This window comes from Nestor notabilis, unplaced genomic scaffold (genome assembly GCF_000696875.1).
Source record: "Nestor notabilis isolate BGI_N333 unplaced genomic scaffold, ASM69687v1 scaffold3578, whole genome shotgun sequence".
Classification (NCBI taxonomy): Eukaryota; Metazoa; Chordata; class Aves; order Psittaciformes; family Psittacidae; genus Nestor; species Nestor notabilis.
In genome coordinates, this window is record NW_009940438.1 from 18,400 (window position 1) to 31,041 (window position 12,642).

Here is a 12,642-nt window from a genome sequence, read left to right on the forward strand (position 1 = left end):
TTGGAAACCTCTTTCTGGGTGCTCTCAGTGATTACTGACTGATATGAGATGAGCTAAGAATCTTGATTGGGCAGAGGACTTGAGCAACCCTTTGTCCTGCTAATGAAGGGAATGGTAAGGCCTGATGAAACTGCATAGCTGTAAGGTATTTGAGAGGAGATGGTAGGCACCGATAACAGAATGTGGTTGTATAGCATGGGTTGGAGGTATACAAGTGCCAACTTGAGGTCAAAGAATTTTTTGAAGTAGTTGAATTTCATTGAATAACTAATTGTTCGTAGCAGAAAGCATGTCAGGTTCATGCAGAATGTGCTATACTTTAGAAGGGTAGAAATACCATAGTCAAATTGCCATGGTTTTGAAGTTTGGAACATAGACTTACCAGAGCAGGAAATTTGGCCAGCTCTATATTGGTGAAAGCTCATTGTACACTTTTTCTATTATTGCATATGTCTTAGTGGTTTACAGTCAATCCTGAAACAAAATGCAGAATACTGTATGAACATTATGTAAGAAAAATCCTTTCCGTCCATAATATTTTCTTATTTTCTTCTCCAGCATTTTACTTCTATATTTTCTAGTTCTTTAAAGAAGGTAGATAATAAGCTACCAATGCAGCCAAAGGTAGCATAGGTATTTTTGCATGGATCATTACTTGGGCAAGCACTTGTTTGCAGAATGCTTGTGTAGAGTGCTGGTGTCATAAAGACAAGAAGATACAGAGTTGTATGGGTCTAAACATGTCTGGCATTAATGTTGGCATTGCTTTGAACGATATTGTATAAACTTAATTAGTTCCACCTTCTTCCTAAAAATCAAAGAAAAAATAGCTACGTATGAATGATCCTTTACCAAAGAAGTATCAAACTAAAAATCTAGTTCATTTGTCTGCTACTGTTCATTGAAACATTTAGAAAATTTAAAGTGACTTTAAACATGTTAGAAATAACTGGTGTATCCCATACTCCCTTACAAAGGAAGAGTTCAGCTATCTGAAGTTTGGTGGCAGGGGTTTTATTCCCCAGCACTCTTCTGCCTGTTAAATACAATGCAGCTCAGGGCCTAAGTAAGCTAAGGAAGGGGAGAATGCAAAGCTCTGCATTAAAATAGCAAATGAATTCCAACTTATGTGCTGAATCAAAGATTCTGAGCTAGCTTATTGGTGATTTCCTTCTTCACTTGGACTAAGGAGATCCGCAATGCAGAGTAGAAATAAGGCCCTGTGACTATCTTACCACCCCCCTCCCCACTTCCTGTCTTCCTCCTTTCCCTCTCTCCTTCCCCTTTCCCCTACGTCTCTCCGTGCCTCCTTCTCTTTCTTCCTCCCTTCTTTTCTTCTGATTTATTGTAGGGAGCAAGTCTAAATTACAGAAAAATTCACTGGTTTTAGACTTTCGAAAAGCAAGAAGCACATAAATTTGATGGTGTCTGTGAAGGCCTTGGAAATGTAAATACAAAATGTTAAGATTGTTGATTTATAAATATGAAACATCAATTTCTCCCTCAGTATGTTCAAACGAATTATTTTCTTATATATTTTTCTGGTCTGTCATTACACTGTACTTTCAAAATAATTATTTACATAAATACTTTTTAAACTATACTCAGTTTTACATGACATTGTAAACCCCACGCACGTCCAATAACATTTATAAAAAACATGCAGATTTTTTTTAAACCTGTCACATCTTTGATAAAATATATCTGTTGATTTACAATTATATATTAATTTATCATGATTTTAACTGTTATAGCAGGTTTTTAGCATACTCTGAATAAGGTCTAAATAATGTTTAGGTCAGAATCTGTGTTTAACACAATATATTTTATCTTCGAAGTGAAAAATGAGATACAAATATCAATCTCATCCACCTTAAAAAAAAAGTAGATTAATATAGTATGTTACTGTAGGGTTTTATAAGGTGCATTTAGGCCATTTTTTAGCATTTTGAATATTTGTTTGAACAGTGCACCAATATTACTTTCTATCTTTTTGGATGTTTTAAGTGCTGAAATTTATATTGCACGTTTGGAACAATTTTATTAGTCTTTATTCAGAACTCGAACTGAGCCCATGGGCTGGAAATGTACCACTCTTTCTACACACTTCATTCTCTTCTTTACTGGGCAGAAATGACAAAAATGTCTACTGAAAGTGTCAGTAAGTTCTTACCACAGATGGCTGTGAAAAAGACTCACCTACTCTTTACCCAGAAAAGAAAGAGCTGTCTGCTTGGCCCTGACCGATGCCAATAAATGTTGGGGTTTTTTTCTGTTTGTTTTCTTGTTTTGTTTTATTCTTGGTGGAGAAAAACATGTTTGACTGGTCTTGAATTATTGCCAGATTCTTTTTTCTCAGCGGTTTCTCATACTTGTGCGTTAGACGGGTCTAACACTGGAATTGGTCCATGACAGCCCAATTCCAACACTCTGCTGCTTTAAATGAGAGATTTGGATAGGTTATAAGGAAAAGGTTTTTCACCCAAGGACAGACAAGCAATGGAACAAGTCAGACTAGAGGCTTCCCAAGGTTCCTTTAGTATGGAGTTATAAGAGAAGAAAGGAGGGGGAGAGGAGAGGAGAAGAGGGAGATGGACTGGGACCTGGACCTTTTATGGCCGACCTTACCTCCGCGGGGATGCCCGCAGAGTATGTGCCTGCCATTCTGTTGCTCTCAATGCACCTCGGAGCTGGCCTCCTGGTCATTGAACAAATGTGTAGGTTGGTAAGAATCTGTGCCTGACCTGTTCTTTGGTAGCCTTTGGGTCTCTTTCTTTCTGGCTTGGGATATCTCTGGGTTTTCATCTGGTTTAGATCTTGTAATAAACTTTCTAGTAGTTTTGGGGTGTATATGTGTGGCTTACTTTCCTTCTCCACCTGGAATCCTTCGATCCCTGGAACAATTTGTTTGTAAGGCTGAATAGGGAAGTAAAATCAGTGTTACATTTACTTGAAATGTTACCACAATAAGTATATTCCAACAAAACATCAAATTTTTATGGAATCTGGCTTACCTGCATTATAGGTTAGTCAGGTGGCAGGACTAAGGGATAACTTGGAGGTAAAGGGAATTATGGGAAAGCACTGAAGTGAACCTAATAAACATACCCAATCAAATGCAGGAGATAGATAGCAACTTTAGTAGGGTTTCTAGGAGTTGGTGTGGCAGATGAAATCCAGCAGATAGCCTGTTAGAGATTTTATGGAGTCTAAATATTACTGCAAATAACCCATATTTTCTTGAAATGGATAATTCACTTCTTTTTTTAAAATGTGTCTGTTTCTTTAGCTGAATGTGGAGCAACTGTCTCTGGAAATGAAGGAACATTGCTGTCTCCGAATTTCCCATCTAATTATGACAACAACCATGAATGTATCTATAAAATTGAAACAGAGGCTGGAAAAGGGATCCATCTTAGAGCCAGGAGCTTTCAGCTGCATGAGGGAGATATTGTTAAGGTAAAAAGAAAGTAATTTCACTTTCTACCATGGTCAGTATTCACTCTGCATGAACAACTCTGCCTTTAGCACCAATTATTTTTTATTTTTTTTTTTAATTTTTATTTTGATATATTTCACTGCATCACACAAAATGGATAAATTCTACGTGGATAGCCTCACTTTCTTTATACTAGGCTCAATTATTTATACTAGAGTCAAAGAAACTATAGGTAACATTAAGAGTTCAATAACATTTATGGAAGTATTAGACTGTTTACAGTGGATTAAAATCTAAAAAAAAAATCCTAAAATGTGAACATGGATTTTGAATGCTTATGTGTCTGTATTATTTTCTCTTTGCAGCAGTGTTTATGTGTAGCACAGTGTTTACTTAACAAAGGACAGATTTTAATTCTGGTACATTTTTGGTACATTTTTATTTTCTCCTTCTGTCTTGCAGAGAACTATTCATTTGTGGGTTTGTTTTGGTTTTTGGTTTTGGTTGGGTTTGGGTTTGATTTTTTTTTCCAAATAAATTAACTTGCTGATATGAATAGAAAAAAGCTAGCTAACATACAGCATTGTAATATTGTCTAAAAGTGTAATTACAGAAAATGGTTTTCATTCTCTGTAAGTAGCTTTTGAACCATGGCCTAAATACATACAGATTTTGAGCATGTAATGTGCTTTTCTACAGCATGGGCATAATCTCTCTTTTCTTAGTAATGGCTGCTGCATTCTTGTGTGTACTGAAAATCATGACATTCATGTGGAGTGTTGAGTGTACATGAAATTACTCTTTGTAAGTTATGTCTCTGAATTTTCAGAGTAAACTGGTACTTCAAATCACCAAGCATTCAGAACTGAGTTAGCAATATGTTTTCTGGGGATCTCACAGAAATCCATTTAACGTGTCAGAAAATGCTGTCTATGTTTCTAACTTGATTTTACTGTTCTTTATTTGCACCGAATGCTTCCCACAAGGAGTTTAAGGATACCATTGTTATGTATCGAATTTTGGTGGCTGTATTTTTATCCATCTTTTAAGAGACTCCTCATTTAAGTATGACAATGTAATTTGAAGTTATACATTTCCTGCAAAGTCCTGCAAAATGTGAAGGCTTTTAGAGATATGATGAAGGTGGAGAGTTAAAAAAAGAAATACTTTAAGTATTGGCTTTAATAATGCAGAAATTCAGATCTTTTCTATATACCTGGAGCTTTTAGCAAGTACAGACTGAATTTGACCATGAAATAAGCAAAATGAAAAAATACCCAATAGTATTAGAAAGTTACAGCATTTTTCTCCCTCTTGCAAAATCATTGATAATAAATGCCTCCATGCTTATGTTCCCAGTGTTGTGTGAAACACTGCAAGACCTTGGCCTATTTTCCTTTTTGATCAAAGAGAATTGAGTAGGTGGGCAAAATACATAGTCTGTATTGTCCTGTGGACCCATCTTCCATGGTCCAACAGTGCAGCTCCACAAAAGTACGTTTACTGTGAACAGATGCAGCAGACAAGAAAGAACTTAATTGCCCACTGAGCTGCTTGAATATAGTACACAAGTCTCCCAGAAGCTTTGCATATGTCAAGGTTATAAATAATTTAATTAACTACCTGAAGGGAGGAAAAAAAATAGCAAAAAAAACCTCAAAAAAAAAAAACCACCAAAACTTTGAAAACCCTAAACAAACATTCAAGAAACTCAATTATCCTTCAGAACATTTTATGAGTAATGTCAAGCATCTTTAGAGATGTTCCCTGGAGGTGTAAGAAAGATTTGCCTGAGAGAAAGCTGTTCTGAGCAATCTGTTAGATACTTTCTTCTTTCATAGATCTGTTAGCACAATACTCCTGAGGATCCAAAGGAAGCAAAGGCAGAATTATGGTGATGTCTGTACTGCAAGACCTTTTCTCTCTCTGGTTCCAAGGCAACTTAGAATAAATAAACTCTATTTATACAATTAAGCACTCTTCCCCCACAGCCTGTCCATAAACTGTATTTATAAAAATAAAATATATTTCCTCTCCATTGCCATGCCAGGATGTCTTTTTACATGGAATCAGCCCTTGATCTAGCCCCCAAACTTGCCCAGGCTTTGTCTGGAAGAGTGCCAAAAGAAGCAGACCAAAATCTTGACTGAAAATGTGCTGGAGGTTGAACAGATTGTACAACTGAATGTTAATGTTTGGGGTTACACTTTGGTGTCCTAGCTTTGTTTATATTAGTGGCTAAAGTATCTAGTATTCAGCTTTTATAAACTTGTTCATGTAGCTTCTGACATGGTTGATCTTATGGGAGATACTCTTCTAGATTGAAAGAATTATTCTTTCCAGTCTTGCCATGCAAGATGATACTGACTGCCTGCTTGCCACTAAAAAAGCATTTTGTGATGGTTTGAAGTCTGCTAGCTGAAAGCAGAGAATATTCCAGCAAGCTAGTGTAGGAAGCCAGCATGAAGAATTTTTGTTTTTCAAAACAATGCCAGTTATCTTGGAAACATGAGTTACCTTCCAGAGTTGACCCAAGTGGTCCATCTAGCTTGCTATGCTAATATATGCTGATATAGCTTGGTATGCTAACATATGCTAATATAATCCAGCTGCCTGACCAATTGAGGGCTGACCAAAAGTTAAAACATGTTACTCAGGGCATTGTCCAAATGCCTTTTAAACACTGACAGGCCTGGGACATCAACCACCTCTGTTCCGCAGTTTGACCATCCTCTTAGTAAAGAAATGCTTCTTAATGTCCAGTCTAAACCTCCCCTCATACAGCTTTGAACTATTCCTATGTATCCTATCCCTGGATACCAGGAGGAAGAGCTCAGCACCTCACTTTCCACTTCACCTCCTCAGGAAGCTGTAGAGAAAAATGTGCCTTAGCTCTTGGCTGCATGCTTAGTTTAATAATCTACTCTCTTTAATCTACTTCTTCTCCCTCTTCTTGTTCCTGTCCTGATTTGCATGGGAAGGAGATCTGAGCATATGAGGCAGAAATAAATTTTCATGTGCTCTGGCCAGATCTACAGTCTGAGCTGTTGGGAAATCAAGACACTCTCCAAAGGCTTACCTTTCCCCACAGCTTTGGCAGGGCTGTGGACTTCTGAAGTGTGTTTTCTTCCCTAGCTGTACCCTAAATATGAGGAAAATATGTTACAAACATCAGCCTTTTGTCTTGTGTCTGTACAGAAGAAAGCCCCAAGACTGCCCTGCAGGTATCTTGCACAGGATGCACTAAGGCTTAAGAGTATTTATAAACCTTGTGCTGAAATGCAGGGCGTTTTCCCACCTGAGCATCTTTCTGTTTTTAAAGAAAATACGTGCATATGTGATGTTGCACTGGGTACTGGTGGCCAGGTTTTGTTAGCAGGGAAATGCAGGGATGCTGGACACAGCAGGTTCCAGCCACATCCCACCCACACACTGCAGGGCACACAGCTGAGCCAACCCCGCAGCCCAGGTCAGGGTGGTGCCTTGGGGAAAGCGTATGTAAGAAAGGGCAAAAAACACTGTGCAGTAGTGTATGAGAGAGAAGAGTGAGTAAAACAAGCTTGAGAAACAATCCTTATTGAAAATGCCAAGGTCGACCCAACATGAATGTCAGGAAGTACACAGTATCACTAGTTGAGGTAGGATTGCTAAGAATTTCATGAGGATGTAATGAAAAGATCTGGGAATGTATATATAGGAAGATTCATTAACAGTGTCAGCAAGCTGTACGGGAATTATCTCTGAAGCCATCAAAGCAGTATTTTAAAAGCATTTCCCTGTGGGATGATTTTATTCCTTAAATATCTCTGCAGTTAAGAAAATTGCAAAGTTTAGTTGTAAGTAATTTCTTTTTACTGTCATAATGAGAAACTGGTGTTTAAGAAAGTCTATCCAGCATTTCCTTCTCCTTCAGGTGAGTGTCTGTTTTCACATTTCCACAGCAGGTGCAGATACATTAGCACTGTTATTAGAGCATTTCTTGTTGTGAATAATTGTAGCAATGTCCTCTTGCTTGCATGTGTTAATCCCAGCAGTAGAGCAAGCACTTTTTCAGTTCCTCACAAATGTTTACGTGAAATGGTGCATCCCTGAATGCTCAAGCTACATTTATCCTAGTGCTCCAAACAATGCTGTGATCATTCCTTGCTGCCCCTGAGGTCAGCTTCTGCCTTTGACAGCATCCATAATGTTAAACTCTCTAATCTTACAAAACAAGGTGGCTCACTCAAGCCGTCTCTCAGAAACAGTCCCTGGCCTATGTGGCTTCTGCACTAATGCTTTGTCAGGAAAGATTTGTGAGGTGTTAGTGAGTCTGCATTAAATGTGTGCCAAGGATGTACTGGCAATAAATACTATGTAGACAATCAAGTTGTGGTGACTGGACTCCTACTCTGGCACTGTTTACTTGCTTTGAAAATATAAACTACCTTCAGCTGTATATATTCAACTAAGTTTATGTGTTGGCAGGCACAACTGTGAATATTGAGGCTGGATATTGAGGCTGTGGTACATAGGGAACAGCATAAAATTTGCAAGGGTATTTCTAACATCAGTAAGACTGGTGCAGGAGGAAGGGTCAGAACTAATGCTTTCAAGGAGAATATGTGCAACTTAATGATTCTAAGTCACAGGCAAAGCTTTCTATAGCTATGAAGAATTTTGAACTTTTGAAATCTGAAGTCAGGTAAAGAAACAGAAACAGAATCACCTTTTTGAGGTATATGGCAAAAGTGAGTACCTGGATTTTCTGTTTATTTTAAAGTTTATCCTTTTTAACCCACTAACACTTTAGCTTCCCAATCTCCTTGATTTAACTGCCACTTGAAATTTCATAATTTGTTAAAGTGGCTACTTGCAGAGAAGTCTTTATAGTGCGATCACCATCAATTTGTTAGAGATAAGAGGTAAACCAGTCTTTCATGTCTCATCTATTTGGCCAAATAGACCTTCAATTATAGCATGTGAATTATATTGCAGATTGGCTCTCGTAAATGAGTTAAATGTACACACTGTGTATGAATGTTCATGTCTAGACTACTGTATTAGATGTGTTCCCTGGCTATGGAGACAGACACGTGACCGAACACAGTGGGTGCACACAAGCTGCCTATTGGGAATGGCCCTTGGCCTATGCTAATATTGAGAGTTGTTAGGGAAAATGCCTTTCTTTTTTTTCTCCTGGGTGTGGGTCAAACAACTTATCAGGATACCCATGGAGGTTCACTGGTTATATTTGTTCACTAACACTGTTTCAGTTACTGGAGTACACATGTAGCTGCTTATGTCTGTAATGTTAAAAATAGCTGGACAAATGTCACCAGTTAAAAATTGTCACAGTTTTTTTTACAGCTGCTTTCACATAATTCCTCTTATCTCATTATTATTTCATAAAACAGTGTTTTCATTTTTGTCTGGATTCATCTTGATTTAACTTGCTGATCCTTAGGTAGGAAGACTATCTGTACCAGTCAGTGAGGTAGAAAACTGTTGGAACAGGATGTCTAAGGGCTAATTGTAGTTATTAGCTGTGTTCATTTTTTCTTTTTTCTTTAAAGATGAATAAAAATACCTTATTTTTAGCAATTTTTATTAATGACAGTTAAAAATAGAACACTCCATTCAGAGTAATCTCTCAAACCAAGTAAAATATATCTGTGCTTTTTACATAGTATGTGTGATCAGAATGTTATTAAAAAATAAATCTCATGGTAAACAAATGCTTATTTATTTTGTACAATATTTTTCCAGCTCTGATGAAGTGTAGTCAGTCTGTGAAAGTGATCTGTAGTTCTGTCTTAGGACAATGGTAGAAGCTTGGAAGCACTTTTTCAGATACTTTTAGCATGGCTTAAAGTCATATTTCTGCAAAGAGATAGACATTAAGTATGTGTTAGTGCTTACATGAATCTTAAATACAATTGATTGGGTCTTCTGATAGTTCATTTATGTGCCTTGATAAAAGACACTCTTTGCCTTACTAATACAGACAGAAGGTATTCTGTCAACGGCTAACATGATGTATTATTTTTCTAAAGCTTCTCTTAGGGAAGATAATTATTTAAAGCTGTATATGTTCATTAAATTTATGCTTTTATCTTTAAAAATCTTTATGCACATTGTTTTTATTATTTTATTAATGTCAGCACTCAAGATGAATAAGGTACTTTTTAAAGACATTCACCTATGTTGATGGTATGCTGGTATTTTCTCCACTGAGGAAATAGCTCTGCTTTTAACTGTAGGTCATCATCCATAATTGTAGCTGCAATTGTCTGTCCTCTCAAAAGATGCCTTTCTAAAAGTCATTAATAGATTCAACTGGACATTCAAATAGGAAGAAGCGTCTGTGACCCAAATGTAGCAATTTAGATTGTTAAATGGATCAATGCCTGCTTCCGACTGGAATAGGTATAAATTCTCACTGTACCACGAGGTCTGAGAATGAGAGATGAAGATCCAGAGTTTAATATATTTGTTGTAATCGTAGCTTTTGCTACAATTGACTATATTTCTACAGTCACTAAAAGTCTGAATGTCTACAGTCACTCTGGGACATCTGAGATCAGGGTAAATTGTCTTATACTTAATATTAGAAACCAGCTGTTCAGATTCCTTACGTGCTTTTGAATAAGCATCCACATGATGTATGGTACATGTTTTGGAAGTATGAAACACACTTCACATTTGCCTATTTTTTCATAAGAAAATATAAGTGATTTATTTAATTTAAAGGAGAAATTGGCTTTTTAAAAAAATTCATCTTGAGAGGAAAAAAAACACCACTGAAGACTGCTTTGGCACTTAGGGCTTTCAAGGTCTTGCAATAAGCAAAAATAATTTTTCACCCCTAGCCAACTTTCTGTACTTGTCCTGTATTGGTGAACAATGACAAGGTCATTCTTATTCATTCCAGGATTTGGATAACCACAGAGATTAATACTGTTGATTTTATTCTCCATTGAAAGATTTCAATAAGTAACATGGTAAATATGAATATCTCTACACTTAGTTTGGAAATAGACTCACATATCTTTTTTGAAGATCTCTTTCTTAAAACCTGTAGTAAACCAAAAATTGCTTCAGGCTCAGAGTCTGAAATAAAAGGTCACAGATTGTCTTGAATACCTCAGTTCTGCTGTTGATATTTCCAGACAGGAGAGAACAGAGTAAGGTAAACCCTTACAGCCTTCCTTCAGTGGTGATTTCAGAAATTATACATCTGCTAGCCTTTGTGAATAATCATGAAAAATAATCTGAGCCGTGTATAAATATTAATTTCATTCAAGAAGAGCTCACAAAACTGAAAAGGAAAAAAGACTATAAAACACCTTAAGTGTGACAGAATATTTTATATTTCACTGAATTGCATAACTAAGTGGTAAGTACCTCACAAAAGGGAAACATTAACTTTTTTGAGAAACAGTTGTCAATACATAGTTAATTTACTGTATAAAAATAAACTAATGTTTTTCAAATATTTAGATTTGATGTCCAGTTTCATACTATTACTTTGTTTCTACAAGGTATATGATGGAAAAGACAGTTCTTCACGCTCTCTGGGAGTCTTCACCAGAAATGACATGATGGGAATTACCCTTAATAGCACCTCTAACCATTTGTGGATAGAGTTCAATACCAATGGATCTGATACTGACCAAGGATTTCAGCTCACTTACACAAGTAAGTAGCTCACAAATACAGTCTGACTGACTGTTTTGTGGGGGAATATATATTACTTAATTGCAGTGATTTCTCATGGAACAGTGAAGATAATGTACTGTGGCATAACTAGTTTGTTTCCAACATGCATGAAGAGATCCTTTGTCCAGGTTTCAAGGAATCTCCAAGTTCCCTTTGCCTTCATTTTTATTGCCTTTTACATCAGCTTCCATAAGCTACTGTTGAATCCTTCAGAGCAGAACACCATACCATACTATGGCATAGGAATGAAATCATAGCTTTTTCTAGTACATCTGCTGGTTTCCCTTTGGATTGGAGCCAGCTGTGGAATATGCAGAAATCATTCACTTGCCCTTATGTCTTTCTGCTGCGCCTGGTAAATTTGAAATTTTGTCATCCTCCCTTTAACATTTTTTTTTTTTCTTAGAGAAGCATAAAAGAAGGGAAGGTTTTACTGCCTAGGTAAAATGTGTTTAAGTGATTCATTTATTCATTTTTAAAAATTTAGATACCATATATGCTTTCATTTTGGTTCGGAATCCAGAAAGAACCACTAGGCAAATCTACTCTGACTTGCCAGTAGAGACTGTAGATTTTTTTTCTCCCTTTGAAAAAAGGAACAAAACATTTATTTTTTAAAATAATCTTATTTTAAATTCACTGATTTCAAGGGTCTTAAATCGGTCCCTTTCAAAACCTGCAACAGTGATCATTTCCATGTACCATTTAGAAATAGGATTTTATGTAAAGATAGAATTATGTGTAATTTCTGCATCCAATAGCTTGGTTTTGTTACACTTTAGTTTGCAATTCTAGTAAGATTTTCTGTGTAAGTTAATATGTCATAATTCATGTCTTGAGGATTTTTTTCTTTCCACACTTTCTGAAGTGTGTAGACAGTCTTCTAACAGTAATCTTAATAATACTGTGTACAGATGCAAAACTCACTTTCCTATTTCTTCGTAACATTTTACTCCCATGAGACAATCCCCATTTGTAAATATCGTGTAATTCCTCACTTATCACATGTGTTTTCAGGAACCCAAATTAAAAATAATGCATTTTAAGATGGTGTTTTCTATCACCTGTAAAAAGACAACTTACTCTGTGTAATTTCCAAACACTTCAGTTTGGGACTTTTCACCATTTATAAATTGATTCAAGCAGAAGATGAATTCTTTTGGAATGTTTTGAAAATCTGCTGCAGTGCTGACTCCCGTTAATCTTCTGGAGGAGTCCAATCCAAACAGTTTTTATAGATTAAATATACTAGAAATTTATACTTGTTATTTGATTGGAGTTTTCAGTGCAGTTCCAGTGCAGTTTCTAAGTAAATGCTTCCATTTTTCACTTGGTAAATAAATAAAACATAAAATCAATCAAAGAATCGTGAAACAGTTTGGGTTGGAAGGGATCTTAAAGATCATCTTGTTCCAAGCCTCCTGCCACGGGCAGGAACACTTTCCACCCGACCAGGTTGCTCAAAGCCCCATCCAACCTGGCCTTGAACATTTCCCGACATG

General features: G+C 36.5%; 1 protein-coding gene across 1 annotated transcript in view; it reads left to right on the top strand.

Moving 5' to 3' along the window:
• The window catches only part of LOC104410230 (CUB and sushi domain-containing protein 1-like), a gene marked incomplete at both ends in the record, with an annotated part of 119,333 nt that overhangs the window by 18,075 nt on the left and 88,616 nt on the right, over positions 1-12,642 (top strand). The window contains 2 exons of the mRNA XM_010020338.1: positions 3,290-3,459; positions 10,963-11,119. Coding sequence (XP_010018640.1) covers positions 3,290-3,459; positions 10,963-11,119 — 327 coding nt within the window. The remainder of the gene's footprint in view (positions 1-3,289; positions 3,460-10,962; positions 11,120-12,642) is intronic.